At 48.8% G+C, this 15,160-nt stretch overlaps 1 protein-coding gene across 2 annotated transcripts; it reads left to right on the plus strand.

Annotated features, from left to right (window-relative positions):
• The first annotated feature begins 2,359 nt into the window (after positions 1–2,359).
• On the plus strand, positions 2,360–12,411 carry NR2F1 (nuclear receptor subfamily 2 group F member 1). Of its 2 annotated transcripts, XM_007531663.3 has the most exons (4): positions 3,505–3,816; positions 4,876–4,984; positions 5,691–6,218; positions 11,359–12,411. In XM_007531663.3, the coding sequence occupies exons 2-4, from the start codon at positions 4,972–4,974 to the stop codon at positions 11,637–11,639; spliced, it is 822 nt and encodes a 273-aa protein (XP_007531725.1). In that variant the 5' UTR covers positions 3,505–3,816; positions 4,876–4,971; the 3' UTR covers positions 11,640–12,411. The 2 variants fall into 2 exon arrangements, with proteins under 2 accessions (XP_007531719.1, XP_007531725.1); XM_007531657.3 differs by lacking the exons at positions 3,505–3,816; positions 4,876–4,984 and adding an exon at positions 2,360–3,182.
• Positions 12,412–15,160: the final 2,749 nt, after the last annotated feature.

Consider the following 15,160-nt stretch of genomic DNA (forward strand, 5'->3'; position numbering starts at 1 on the left):
TGTTTCTTAAGTGGACATAAATTGAGCACAGTCCACACTCAGGTGATGCTAATACGTAGAAGAAAACAATTCAAACCTAGTATATTTCACGAATTATTAAAACAGTGAATCTAAACCCCCAGTACATTTTTTCCTAAAATTTTCCATGATATTTTCTTCAGGCTTATAAAACTAATTTATAAAACTTTTCACAGGAGATCAAAATAATTCCTTTCAAATTACTCTTTCTTACTCATTGCAAGGTATTTTCCCCAAACTATCCCCTCTCTCTCTCTCTCTCTCTCTCTCTCTCTCTCTGTCGTGTGTGTGTGTGTGTGTGTGTGTGTGTGTGTGCGTGTGACCATGGACGACCCATGCTAATCAGGTCTCAGAGTAAATAGCAGTGCAGGGTGATCTCAATGTAAATTGCGCTTGTCAGAAGCACACCCCCCCTCCCACACTTTCACTCCTCCCCTAGCCATTCCGGTCCGTAGGTAGCTAAGAGGGAGGGGGGGGAGAGAGAGAAAGAAAGAATAAGGAGGAGGGGGAGGGGCTCTCCAACCAATGGCGTGCAGGAGGCTTGGCTAACCTTAGCCTCCCATTTTCTCTCCCCCCGTCCCCCCCCACCCCATTCAGGGCTCTGACCAGTCAGTCGCCTTTGATTATCAGTTGCCAGCAGCCCTTCTCTTGGCTCCTTGACACGAGCTCCATATAAGGCAGCGATCTCCATAGAAACGTGTCAGTTTCAATAGTAGTGTCAAAGTTCACTATATACAGACATTCGCGCAGATCCCCCTTTCGGAAACATTGCTCTGCGAGTCCTCCCGTTTAAACGCATTCAATTTTTGGGGTCTCTCTCTCTCTTCCTCCCTCCCTCTCTCTCTCTCTCTCTCTCTCTCTCTCTCTCTCACGTTCTCTTTCTACCTCTCTCTCCCCCTCCGCCTCTCCCTCTTTCTCTCTCAATCTCTAGCTCTCTCTTCTCTCTCTCTTTTCTCTTTTCTTACATATTCTATTAGTTGTTTCCCTCCTCTTCTCTCTCTCTCTCCTTTTCTCCTCCTCCTTGTCTCTTTTACTTCATTCCTGCAGAAGAGAGGGCTAAACTTAAAGAGAGAGAGAAAGAGGAGGAGGAGGACCCCCTTCATATTCTTCTTATCGTTATTTTATACATATATGATTTTTTTTGGAGGGAGGGTGTTGGTTCCCGGCTGAAGAGCACTTATTTAAAATACTAAAAAAAGAACATTTTTGGGCGATCTCCAGGGTTTTTTTAACTAGCTCTGTGTGTTATAGCAGAAGAAGCAGAAGAAGGAGCAAGAAAGACGAAAAGAAGAGGATTATTTATTCGACCTACTTTGGATGTCTCTCTCGCTTTTTTTTTTCTCAATTCTTTTTTTTTTCCCTTCTGATTCTTATTTTTCCTACTCCGCTGTGAATTCATCGCCGGCGTGAATTCTCTCGTATTTTTCTCTCCCTTCATCACCTCCCGAAAGAAGGAGAAGAAGGAGGAGGAGGAGGCATCGAGAGCCCCGCGCTACCGGCACAACAAAAAGAGCAAAGTGTGTGATCCTCTTCGCCGGCTGCCTCCAGCTCTCCAGCCCTGCCTTCCTGAATGGCTGGCTGCGTCCGGCCCTGGACCTGGCCCCCCGGCACCAGCTCGCCCTGATCGCCGCCGACAGCCTCGGCCCGAGCCCGGCTCGGCTCCCCGCGCTCCCCTCGCTCCCGAGCCCAGCCAGGGCTCACGCCGGGACAGCGGCGGCGGCGGCGCAGACTGCTCAGACCCCCCGCTCGCGCTTCGGCTGCGGCCCGGACTCCAGCTCGGACCCCGGCCGGGGCCCCGGCTCCTCCAGCGGCGCTCGCCGCTGCAGCTGAGGCGGCGGCTCCAGAGGCGCTTGCAGCCGCGACCTCCTCCTCCTCCTCCTCCTCCTCCTCCTCCTCCTCCTCCTCCTCCTCCTCCTCCTCCTCCTCCTTCTCCTCCTCCTCTTCTTCCTCCTCCTCCTCCTCCGCCGCCGCCGCCGCCGCCGCCGCCGCCTCCCTCGCCGGCTTCCTCTATGTCGCCTCTGCCCGCTCGCAGCGCGTAGCCCGAGCGGCCGGCTGGCTGGCGGGCGCCCGGCGCGGGTGAGAGAGTGTGTGTGCGTGTGTGTGTGTGTGTGTGCCTGTGCGAGTGTGTGTGCGTGTGTGTGCGCGCGGGGGTGCGGGCGAGGCGGAGGGCGAGTGTGTGCGCGCGCCGTGGCCCATGCCCGCCGCCCCCGGCGCTGCGCCCCGCGCCGCTCCCGGCTGCCGCCTGTGCCATTTCTGATTTTGCAACTTGGGGAAGAAGAAAAAAGCGAGAGCAGGGAGCTCGCTCGCTGGGGGGGGTGGGGAGGGGGGGAAGGAGAGCGTGGCCCCCCCAGGATCCGAGCGCGGGGGGAGCGGGCGAGGGGAGCAGGGGTGTTGGGGGGGGAGCCTGAGAGCCTGGGGGGGCTGCAAAAAGAGAGAAAGAAAACAGCAGGAACCACAACAAAACGCCAGCAGGGCGGGCGGGCGCGCAGCAGCGGCGGGGCGGCCGAGGCAGTAGCGGAGGCAGCGGCGGCGACGGCGGAGGCAGCAGCCGGTGCCCGGCTCGGGCTCGGCTCCCGCGACCCCGGGGCGCCCGGCGGGCCCCCCGCCCCCTCCCCCTCCCCCTTCCCCTTCCCCTCCCAGCGCGCCAGCGCGCCCCGCGGCCCTCGGCGAGCAGCTCGGCTCCCCCCCAGCGCTCCCCGGGCCCAAAGATATGGCAATGGTAGTTAGCAGCTGGCGAGATCCGCAGGACGACGTGGCCGGGGGCAACCCCGGCGGCCCCAACCCCGCAGCGCAGGCGGCCCGCGGCGGCGCCGGCGAGCAGCAGCAGCAGGCGGGCTCGGGCGCGCCGCACACGCCGCAGACCCCGGGTCAGCCGGGAGCGCCCGCCACCCCCGGCACGGCAGGGGACAAGGGCCAGGGCCCGCCCGGTTCGGGCCAGAGCCAGCAGCACATCGAGTGCGTGGTGTGCGGGGACAAGTCGAGCGGCAAGCACTATGGCCAATTCACCTGCGAGGGCTGCAAAAGTTTCTTCAAGAGGAGCGTCCGCAGGAACTTAACTTACACATGCCGTGCCAACAGGAACTGTCCTATCGACCAGCACCACCGCAACCAGTGCCAATACTGCCGCCTCAAGAAGTGCCTCAAAGTGGGCATGAGGCGGGAAGGTGAATATTTCTTCTCTGCTTTTCTCTCTCCCCCCTCCCTCTCTCTCTCTCTCTCCCTCTCCCTCTCTCTCTCCCTCTCTCTCTCTCTCTCTGCGCTTCACCCGCCTCCCTGGCCCTCTTTCTTTCTCTCTCGCGGGGGTGGGTGCAGTGTGGGGTTTGGGGCTCCTGTGGTCCCGGTCGGTCCCAGCTTCCCCTGTCCCTGCTGCATTCCTCCCCCAGCACCCCCCCCCCCAGCTCGCTGCTGCTGCCTCCCCCACCCGGCCTGCGCTCCTCTCCCGGCTCCTCCACCCCGCCCGCTGCCTGTTCGGGATTGTGTTCCTGGGATCGTGAGCTGTGATTTAAAATCCCCTCCCTTCCTCTGTCTTGGATGTGCTCAGTGTGTTTCTCTTTCCCGCGTGAGCGTGAGGATGCTTGGGGCTGTGCTGCTAGCATGAACTTGGGGAGGGGGGCTGCTTATTTGTCCCAGAAAACTGTCTCTGTTTTCTCATTCCACTCTCCTCTCCACCTCTTCATTCCCTTTATTTAAAAATTGGGGGAGGGCTGGGGACTGGAGTACCCTGGACCATAGATTCATTGCTGCATCATCCTTTTGGAAGCTTAGCTGGGAAAATGAGGAGCGAGATTTATTGCACTTGTAGGTCTAATTAGGGGGAAGGGGGGTTTCTGGCCTGTTCACTGGTTCCCTCTTCCCTTCACTGAGCTGGGGCCGCCTCCTCCAGAGCTGTGGCCTTGTTTTCACCCCTGTACTTTGAAAGGAAAGTTTGTGACTGAACTGTGCTTTCATAGTTGTGTCATTTTTTTAAAAAGCATGATACTCGTTTTATTTCTTCATCAAACTCCACCCTCTGCTTAAATACTGCATACAAATTACAGTTTACATCGGCATTTACTGATTCTTCTGATTTGACTATAATGCATAGACTGCAGCTGGCATGAGCTTCCATATCATTTAATCCCTGTGTTGTATGGACTTGGTTTCTTTTTAACACAACTTTTGATGTTGTATTTAGATATGCTTCATGTTCATGTGGCAAGAGATGTAGCACTTATAAATATATTTAGCCATTTACAGTTAAAGCTTATCTTCTGACAATCATTAGAGATGTCTTATAGTCAAATGAGCAAACCAGTCAATTTTGCAGAATGTAGATTACTCCTTCTTGTAATTGACTTTAAAATTATATTTTATATGCCACAAGAAAAGAAATTGAATTCCTTTAGATCTCTAGGAGCAGGCAAATATGACGATTTCATTTCTAGCTCCAGGGAGATTGTGTAGGCATCTGAAAAAAAAAAAAACTTTGAATTGTACTCTCATTTAATTGAAAATAACTGCCAAGTTCAAAACTATAATTAGAAAATAGTATTCTAGCCATTATGTTTCAAGAACTTAAACTGCATTGGTGCTTGCATTAAAATTAGAATCAGAGGAAACTTAAGAAGATAGTGCACAACCTGATAAAAGACAGCTACATGTACATGGGTATATCTATATTAATTTCTTGGGGGTGGGGGAAGTTCAGTAGCCCTAACTTTTCCTAAAGTTGTCTTTGTTTACATGGCAATTTAAAACGCTGGCACTGTTGAAAGCAAAACATACACATAAAAAAAAAAAAACTTTGGTCAGCTTTAAGAACTCAAAGCATGCTTACGTTTTGCATTTAGATGGTTAATGAATCCAGTGTTTTTGCAGTTGCAAGCTCGTGCATTCACTGGGCAAAAGCTGGCTGCAGGTTGCAGTGGCACCGCGCAGGACAGACATTAATTATATTTCCCACTTTTTACAATAATGTTTGGCTACTGTAAGTTCAACTTTTTCTTGACTTTTTAAAAATTTGTGGGGGGGGTTTTTTGTTTGTTGTTGTTTTTTTTAACAGTGAGAACTTTGTGTTGGGCTATGGGGAGGAAGGGATAGGGGCGGGCTGCAGGATACTTGTTTTCCATTCAAAAGTTGTAAATGGCTAGTGGGGCATGCAAGTTGGAGCTATTTTGAGGATGATTTTTTAAGAGAATATGCTAGGGGAAAAAATGCTGGTTGGTTGCAAATGAGTCAACTAGGCTTTTGTCACTTAACCACAACCTTCCTCTGGTTTCACCTATTATTATTGTTTTTTTTTTAAAAAAAAAAAACCTGATTTGTTTCATTCTGCAGTGGTGAGTGGGATTTCCTTTATCTCTGTACCGCTCCTTAGGAATGGAGGGCTTGGGTGGCACTTCACTGACCATACTGGCCAGGGTGGGGAGGGGGGCCTTCAGTGGGGCCTAGTTTCTCAAGGCTGAGGTAGCCTGAGGTCCTGATAAAGGCTGGGTACTTGGAACTCTGGAACTGGAGGGCCTCTCCCCAGCTTTCCTCCGAGTGTGGGCTGTGAGCGAGAGCAAGAGAAGATGCGCTGGGCGCGTGTGGCTGCGGGAAGAGCCTCCGCATTGTGTCGGGTGCGCTGCGGGCGCTGCGATGTTCACAAGCCCCCTGGATGCACATTGCCTCTTTTCTCTCTTTCTTTTCGTCAGCGGTTCAGCGAGGAAGAATGCCTCCAACCCAGCCCAATCCAGGCCAGTACGCTCTCACCAACGGAGACCCCCTCAACGGCCACTGCTACCTGTCCGGCTACATCTCGCTGCTGCTGCGCGCCGAGCCCTACCCCACGTCGCGCTATGGCAGCCAGTGCATGCAGCCCAACAACATCATGGGCATCGAGAACATCTGCGAGCTGGCAGCCCGCTTGCTCTTCAGCGCCGTCGAGTGGGCCCGCAACATCCCCTTCTTCCCGGATCTGCAGATCACCGACCAGGTGTCCCTGCTCCGCCTCACCTGGAGCGAGCTGTTCGTGCTCAACGCGGCCCAGTGCTCCATGCCGCTGCACGTGGCGCCGCTGCTGGCTGCCGCCGGCCTGCACGCCTCGCCCATGTCCGCCGACCGCGTGGTGGCCTTCATGGACCACATCCGCATCTTCCAGGAGCAGGTGGAGAAGCTCAAGGCGCTGCACGTCGACTCGGCCGAGTACAGCTGCCTCAAAGCCATCGTGCTCTTCACGTCAGGTGAGGCTGCGCTCGCCCGGCTGGGAGGGCAGGCGGTGCGGGGAGCCGCCCCAGGACCCCAGCTCCGCGCCGGCCCGGCCTCCAGCTCCGCGCCTACCTCGGAGGCTGCCCGGGCCCTGCGGCCCTGGCGCGGAGCGCGGGAACCCGCGCCGCCGCCGCTGCCATCTTTGGAGCGCGGCGGTGCGGGAAGCCGAGGCTGCGCGGATGCGAGCGGCAGACAGTCGGGCCTAGAGGCCTGGAGTCCGCGCTGGGCCTTGCGGCGGCGGCCCACGCGTGTCTGGGGGTGGGGGTGGGGGGGGTGCGGTACTGTTTATTCGCCTGGCTGCGCGTGTGTGCGGTGTGTGTGTGTGTGTGTACACCCGCGTGTGCCAGGGCTCGGCGATTCTGGGGGAGGAGAGGGAAGGAAGAGGACGTGGGAATGTGGCTTTCTCTCCTCTGTGTTCCCTGGGTTGAGTTTCCCAATACACAGTCACAGAGAGAGAGAGAGAGAGAGAGAGAGAGACCTATACACACACAGAGGTGGAAAGAGAAGAATGCGGGCAAATAAATCATAAATAAGCCCGCTTTATTGCTGTCTGATTTTCCCTTATCGGAAGCCATTCATGTTTGCAATTGCTGAGGTGATTGAGGGTCATAAAAAAAAACAGATTCGACCTAAACAAGAATGGTTTAAAAAAAAAAATCTGTAGAACCCGCAAGTAAGGGAGGACTCCTGGTCCAGAGCGAAACCTCATAGCTATGCAAAGCATATAAGCTTTAGAAATTTAAAAGAGTGCCTTAGAAGATATCAAATTAAATGTAGGCAAGAGGAACATGCATGTTAACAATTTCTCTTATGATAGATGGTTCAAATTAACTTCCAGGAAAGTGCATTAACGTTGCTTTTGAAGGCTCAAGTCTAAGCCTCTGAAAACATTGACCACCTTTTATTATTGTAACCTGCAAGAGAGAAACATATAAACACCCCCAACAGCAGGTAATGGAGGGAAATATAAACAAAGCCAGAAAAGAACACTGGTGGTGAACAGTACTGCTCAGATTGGGTCTCCAGGCTTACCCACTATGACAAGGGTTAGCTGCAGTTTTACCAGTTATTGGCATTATTGCTTTTAATTCTTCCATTCAGAGAACAAATAAACCATCCTAATAAATCTGTCCTAGAGCCAGGACCTCCAAAGACCAAAATTAAAACCACTCCTGGGCAAAGATGGCAAAACCCTTTTCTTAAGGCCTTGTTGAACAGTAAGCAGAGGTATAATCTATCAGTATTTCCTGGCTTTCATGCGTGAAGAATTGTATTTACATTGTATTAAAATGGCTCTTAAATTTGCACGATATTGTAATGTAGCAAATGTAGTATTAATATCGATCTGAACAGCAGATAATTTATTTAGACAAGAGAGTCTCATTTGTATGCAGGGTTGCCCAAGCCATGGACTTGGACTGCCCCCCTTTTACTTTATGTGCAAGTGCAGATCTGCTGGTAGAAGAGGGAGTTGTTCTTTGCAAGAGGATAAAGTGTCATCTTAAAACAAATGGAAGATTTATTGAATAGCCTCCTTGGTGTTTGAATGCATTTTATCTTAATAAGTCTTCTCGATGGATGTTTTTCAAAAGTGACAAAGAGCCTGGGAAGCACCAACCAGGCTGCTTCAGCTCTGGCAGGCCTGGGGCCTGGCTGGCTCTCCACTACCCAGCTCTTTAGCCAAATGAATCAGGAAGCAAGCCAGTGTCATGGAAGCTGGGGTTTTAAAATCTCATCCAGTGAGGTGTCTTGAAGCAGAAATGTGACATGGAGCTGGACAGAGATCTGCTCGAGAAAGGTGTCTCCTCCCTTTTCTCTTGTCCTTCCTAAGGTTCTTGAGTCCCTTGATTTTTCTGATCTCATACCATTTCTCAGAGAGAGGGGAGGACTCTGCAGGCTTCAGTGAAGACTGTGGAATTATTCATGTTTTTCTTTTAACTTCCATCCTAAACCATCCCTATGAAAAGTGTTCCTTAAAAAAAAAAGAAAAAAAGGAAGTTTCCCAAAGAAGTTTCCTGAACCAAGTTTCCAAGGTGTGAGGGAGGCCTAGAGAGGAACAATAGCATTATTTTGTTGGAAAATTGCAAGCAGAATATCTGGAAAATGGAAATAGAGCTGTCAGTAGTAATTCACCCCCCCCCCTTCCATACAACACATTTCCACATTTGACTATACTTGTTTTGATAGCTAGCCAAAAGGGAATTCATGGGAAGCCTTCTCAAAGTCATCCAACTTTTAAGCAAACTTTGAGTGATGGAAAAGACAGTTTTAGACATATTGTCCAACTTGGTTGGCTCTAGCTAAGTATTTGAAACTGGCACAGGGTTTCCCTGTGGTGGTTTTCACATTTGGCCTCCGGATGGTATGTTTAATCCTTAATATTTTGGACAGCATCCAAGGACTAGGTCATGACCTGAACTTACTTCTTTAAAAAAAATTCATTAATTCATACACCTAAATATCCCCTCAAATAAATGAGGCTTTCCTTGAAAGGAGCCATCTAGTTAACATAAATTCTATAAATCCATTTCCAGCACAATAATAACTTTGATTTCTAGTTATGGCAGCTGATTACATCTATATTTCCTGAACACTAAACTCTTGTGAATGCACAACATGAAATACATTCTCTGCACTACAAAGGCTAAAGCCGGGAGGGCCTGAGCAGTAATGGTTATTTATTTACATAATTTCTTTTTCATATACTGTAGGAGAAATATTGAGGGTTCCCACACTGACACTGCCATATAAAAAGTGAGACATGGGTTTTGCACATTCTGCCACTTTTTCTTATCTGGGATAGAACTCATGGAGTACAAATATGTGTATGTATCAGCACCCCCTGCTCACCTAGGTTTCCTACCACAACCACGCAGAACTTATACTGTCTGCCAGCAGTTGGGGAAATACTGCTGCAGGAAGAAAAAAAAAAAAAAATCAAGAGTGGGAATGAATACCCTGAATGAGAAACCAGGTCAGAATTAGGGTTCCTGGTGGAGACAGGCCACATGATTGGCTGGATGGTACCTGGCAGCTGGATCCAGCTATTATACATTCATTCTGCCTTCAGAAGAGAGAAATTGAAGTAGCCAGTACAGGACCCAATCATGCCTCTGCTGAACTTCTTTCCCTTGGAGCAGCTTGATTGGGAGAGTGATAGTGACCTTGTACTCTATGCTCCCGGACCATAAGTACCAGATAAATATTTTACAGACCTGAGGGGATGCCATATGGGTCTTTCAAAAAAAAATCTATTGGAGTATCAGTGGGCTCTTATCATATTGCATTGTCTGGGGTTGAAAGGAATCCCATGGAATAATGTGCAGATAATGCATGTAAAGCAAGATATATGTAAATACAAGTCTGTATGACCGCCATTCAGCAGGATCAGGTTAGCAAGCAGGGCCAAGGACAGACCTCAGGGTCCCCCCTGGCTAGCCAGTGAAAACCCAGTGTGCTCCCACCCTTGCCCTACCAGCCATAAAATTTCACTTGCTTTCCAAGTCAGGTCAGTGTGGGTGCACCCAAGTGGCTGGCTGCAGTAATTAGACATCTGAGAGGAACCTAGTCTGGATCTGAGGTCAAAGGAGACTTGCCTCAGAAGTTCTTGAATTATCACTAGTTTTATTTGTATTTTCGCTCAAGGCCATAGCCTTGTAGATGAAGGTGTTGGGATGCTTTGTAAATCCCAGTTCTTGAAATACAAAGACATAAAGCTCAGAAACTCAACAGACACTTTTTTCTTTGGAACATTTGTTGTGTCTTCTTAGAGTCACACCCATTCAAAATTATATAATGTTCTTCTGGGGGTATTGCGCTGCTTGTATTCCTTCCCAGATCTATATATTAGCAAACTCTGCCTTTGAGCTCTAGTCAACCTCCTGACTGGCTAAAGGCGCCTCTGTGATTTTACTGGGTTTTTTAAAAAATATTTATTATTAATATAAGGAACAATACAATGTCTGAACTAGGAAAAGAAGCCTTTCACATCATTCTTCTGATTTCACCTTCCCTACTATTTGTTAGCATCTAGTTAGCTGATGTACTATAAACTAGTGTCTTAAGATATTTTTAGGAGTCCAAGAAGAGACTTGGTTGATGTGAGATAAATTCACAGGTTTTTGAGATGCTGTCATTTTTGCATAGGTACCTTTTTCTTTCTTGGTCATGTTACAGGAAGCCTGTCTCCCCCAGATCCCCCTTTCTCCCCATGCCCCAGTTCTGAAGTAGCAGCAGCAGCTGCTGCTGCCTCTAGCCCAGCTTTTTGTCTGATTGCTGGAGATGCCTCCTTGCTGCAGTCTGGGATAACTGAGCCATATTCCTCTTTATTATGATGATACAGCTTAGAGATGTGACCAATTTTCAATTACTTGATCTAAGGCACTGATAGAAGTGTACACCCTCACCAAAGATTTGCTGCAGAGTTCTTGCTTGCATAGATAGTGGATCTCAAATCCTACACTGCTGAAACATGGGCTTGATCTGATGATAGCAGGCACTACCAGGCTAAGATTCCTTTATGCCCTCCCATGTGTGTTCGCTACACAGCTAGTTTCTTCTTGTGGTTTCTAGTAGGGTCATACAGATTTGGGAAGGGGAAAGAAACTTCAGGAAGCCTTTAAAAACTACCTTTAGGCTGCATATTTCTTCAGAACTCACAAGCACCCCCAAAACAGGAGCAAATGTTGCCAAGGTCCTCCCATTAATGAGCACAGCGGAAAGATGCTCCCCTGCAGGCAGAGGACAGGTTGCAGTGCACAGCAAACATGGCTCCAGCATCGTACATTATTTAATCCAGAGGTGGAAAAAAGGAAAAACAAAGGGACTAGAGAGGTTGCTGTTTCTGCATGTGTGAGCTTCTCTCTCCAGCTGCCCTAGGCTTGGTAGGGGTTTGATTTATTTTTATTTGTATTGGGAGTTGGGAGGGAAAGAATAGTGAAGGAGTGGGGAACCTGGAGAGGAGGATCTCACCCCCCACTCCCATCTTTTATTTTCCTCATTTCTCCTTTAAAAGAAAAAAAAAAAAGTAACGGCTTCTTGCTTGTGCCTGTGCTTTACTGACCTAACCGGGTGCCCCCCTCCTCTTGTTTCTCCTTCCTGTGACTCCTTGGGCAGATGCCTGTGGCCTGTCCGATGCCGCCCACATCGAGAGCCTGCAGGAGAAGTCACAGTGTGCGCTGGAAGAATATGTAAGAAGCCAGTACCCTAACCAGCCTAGTCGATTCGGCAAACTGCTGCTACGGCTGCCCTCGCTACGCACTGTGTCCTCCTCAGTAATCGAGCAGCTCTTCTTCGTCCGATTGGTAGGTAAAACCCCCATTGAAACACTCATCCGTGATATGTTACTCTCTGGGAGCAGCTTCAACTGGCCTTACATGTCCATCCAGTGTTCCTAGACCTAGGGCACTTCTCACCTGCCCCTACCCTCCTAGAGACTCTGAGGACCAGTGGGGGCCATGGACTCCAAAGCCTTGGGGACACCAGGCAGCTGATGCAGGGTGCAGCTGGGCAGGCTGGGCAGGGGGAGGAGGGCCCCAGGACAGCAGGCTCAGCCCACCCTCAGAAATGCAACTTGAACTGCAAACCAGGAGCAAAAGAAACGCTTTTAGGATCAGATCTGTGAACACATTGGAAAGGGAAGATAAAGGACCTTTTATCCGGTGGGAAAAGGAAAGCAAATTTTTTTGAAAGAGAGGACCATGAAAATTTTAATAAAACAGAAGGAAACTAATGGACCTTCCAGGATTTATTGTGGACGGATGTGGATATATTCTGTACAGAAAACAACACACTTGGAAGTGGACTGAATCCTATGTAGAAACACACATACACACCCCAAGACATTGTTATTCATTTTGTAAAATACTAGTCTTTATTTTCATTTTTTTTGTAAAATTTAAACATCGTATGCACATAAAAAAAGGAAACAAGAATTAGGGGAAAATAACATTTTCCAAATAATTATAAAAAATGTCCTGTGTCTATGTATCTATATCTGTTTTGTATTTTTTTCTGGTTCCAAACCAGATTTCCTGTGATTCTATACTAATAATTTTTTGATATAACCCTTTGCTTCTTATAATGAGTGCGATATATGTTGTCGAGGCTGTTCTTCAAGAATTAAAATTGAAGTGAAAATTTAAACAAAAATAAAAGAATTTAGCAAAATCCATGTGTCTGATTGCTTAACAAATGTCATCAGGGCAAGATAACCCTTCAACTAATTTCCACTTCAATAATCAGAATAATATTTCTAATTATTATTAAAACGAGCGGACTCAAGGAGAACTGCTATGGTCCTTTACCAAGTTGGCTAAATTTATTTAGCAAAACCAAGTCATTGCCTTGTTTTTCTACATTTTGAGGTGCTTTGGTTTCTAATTGTAGTCATTGTGGCCTTGGGGGTGGGGAGGGCTGCTCCACAGTTCTAGAAGATTTAGTCTAGTCTCAAAACTGGCAGTGTTTCCAGGTGCTGAGAGCTTCTGTGACCGGGGTGTGGGAGGCTCTCTGACTGGAAAGGTTTGACATAAAGTACAGGACATAGGAGTCAGAAGGATACCTGGATGCCTCTCCCCAGGTCTGGAAGGGAACACAGGGATCTCAGTGTTGTGAATTCTGGTTTTGCACACCACACCACACCTTACACCCCCACTGTACACAGTGGAATGAGCTTTGATTTATCCTGGACTCCAGACACTGTGGTAGAAAGTTTTTTGAATGAGCCCTTCCCTCCCTGCCATGTTATCTAGCATCTGTGCTTGGAACCGGATCCCTAAAGTGGAGCAATTTCTTTCCAGAAGTGACCTCTGAGTCCTGGTGACCCTTTCAATGCAGTAACCTGCTAACACTGCTCCTTGGGTGTGGTGTGTTTGGGGCGCTACTCTCTCTAACAACTTTTGGAACATGAATGTTTATAATTATCCACATGCATACTTTAGGAACACACACTATCAAGGGATTTTTCTTTTTTCTTCTTCACATATTAATACACCCTGATTTGTTAAAGTAGCAACTCTCACCTCATCCCCCTCTCCTAACCCTAAACAGGTCCCAGAAAGGCAAGAGCTTCACTTTCTGAACACATTGTGCAAGTTTTGCTTTCAGCTTGCTGTGAAAAGGTCTCCATGTCCTTCACTCCCTTGCACATACTTAAAACAAACAAGCAAAAATGCCTTTATAAACTTCTACTCTCCAGCCCGCTTGAGATGTTAGTATTCTGGATGGATCACAGGCTGAGAAATCTCTCCCTCTTTGGATAAACCCTGAATGTGCACTAATCGCACTAATCGGCACTCCTGGGGCCCAGCCTGGGTTCAGATGGGTGGGGTGTGTGTGTTGGGAGGGGGCATCTTTCTCTCTCAACAGGTCCCAAATCACCTCTGTATCCTTTGCATCACACCCAGGAGTGGAGTGTCTGGGTTCAGGCTGACTTCCTGTCAGGTTGGATACCCTAGGCAAGAGAGGAGCAGAGAGCCATCATAATAACTCCTCACATGGGAGCTCCCAACATACCGAAGGACGCTTTGGAGCTGTGTCCTCTTCATTCTCTCTGTCTCTCTGTCTGTCTCTCTCTCTCTCCATGGATAGATGGATAGGATGTTTCAGGGTGCCTTCCCCATGCTTGTTGGCTGATCCTGGAGTATGAGGTAGAGTGGACTACAGCTTGAGTGGAGGGGGAGGGAAACCGAGCTGCCTCTGAGCTTTCAAAGATCTTTCCTGCCTTCCTTGAAATGAGATGTAAATATATTCATTACAGTGTGATCCCTCGGATGAAAACAGATAAACATTTTCCGAGGTCAAAAACGCATTTTTTTCAATTAAGTTTAATATCACTGACCAAATATACCAGGCGCCCAAAATGGAGAGTGACCCAGAAGCCGAGTGGGCTTGTGTGCCCTGTAGTTCTTGTTCCGATGTGCAGAGATGACAGCAGGGATGTGGCTCTTGCCCAGTGGGACCCCTGTGCTTATCCCGAAGACCTTGCTATATCTGAATATCACGGCATAGGGAGAACAGGCCTTCCTAGGATTTTTGCAGACTTCCTCACACCCTGGGTCTAGGAATCATGAAACCCTGGAGCTGAGCACCAGGGGAGCAGCAAGAGGTGTTCGGCTTGGCAATGTGGCTGCTGTTCTGCCTGTCTGGGGGATGTAGGTAGTTTGTTGCTGCTGCCTCCAAGTTAGCACCCGCCTGCATTCCACAGGCACAGTGTCATCTATCTTCAGAGAACTCTGTGGGTCCCATACAGAAAAAGCCTGTCCATGACAGGGAGGTTATGTGGCCATGGGCAGGACAGGTTAGGCATCCTGAGTGTTTCTATGCTTAGAGGCACATGGATTTTCTCAAGCTATGGTTTAGGGGCTGTGGAAATCACGGACTCTGAGATAAGGGTTGAGCCTTCCCACATGTAGGAAGCGCCCTCTCAGCTGCAGGAGACCCAAACACTTGCCATGGTTAGCACTTCCTCCTAGTGCCCAAAAACTGAGTCACTGGCAGTCACTGGCTGCAGCAGTTGACTATTCCCTGCTTCCGGAGGCCCTGGGAGCCGCTGGGAGCAAGTGGGAGTTTCTTCTGCCTCAATACCCACCCCAAACCCTCAGTGGGACCTTGCAGTAAGTCTGGCCATCAGGCCAAAGGTTCATCTAGTCCAACCCCTAACAATCTGAATAGGGCTAATCGGGCAGGGTAGAACTGATCCCTCAACGCTAGAGAAAAATACAACTGAGCAGCAGAGTGACCCATACAAGGTGACTTCCCTCTCGAAATTACCTGTGACATGTGAAAGGTTTCCTCTTCTAACCCAAACACTTTCTGAGCTACTGAGAACTTTAGCTTTGAAGTCAGTTTAAACTACTTGTGCCACAAGCTTTGCTGAAAACATCAAAAAGGTCATTGCTGGTCATGTTCCCCTCTGGGA

The sequence above is a fragment of the Erinaceus europaeus genome, chromosome 11 (genome assembly GCF_950295315.1).
Source record: "Erinaceus europaeus chromosome 11, mEriEur2.1, whole genome shotgun sequence".
Classification (NCBI taxonomy): Eukaryota; Metazoa; Chordata; class Mammalia; order Eulipotyphla; family Erinaceidae; genus Erinaceus; species Erinaceus europaeus.

Bases quoted from the DNA above. Each gene is read 5' to 3' on its own strand.
- NR2F1 (XM_007531657.3), top strand. From the start codon at position 2,729: ATGGCAATGGTAGTTAGCAGCTGGCGAGATCCGCAGGACGACGTGGCC. The intron at 3,183-5,690 runs GTGAATATTTCT...TCTTTTCGTCAG, and splicing joins AGTGGGCATGAGGCGGGAAG to CGGTTCAGCGAGGAAGAATG. The intron at 6,219-11,358 runs GTGAGGCTGCGC...CTCCTTGGGCAG, and splicing joins CATCGTGCTCTTCACGTCAG to ATGCCTGTGGCCTGTCCGAT.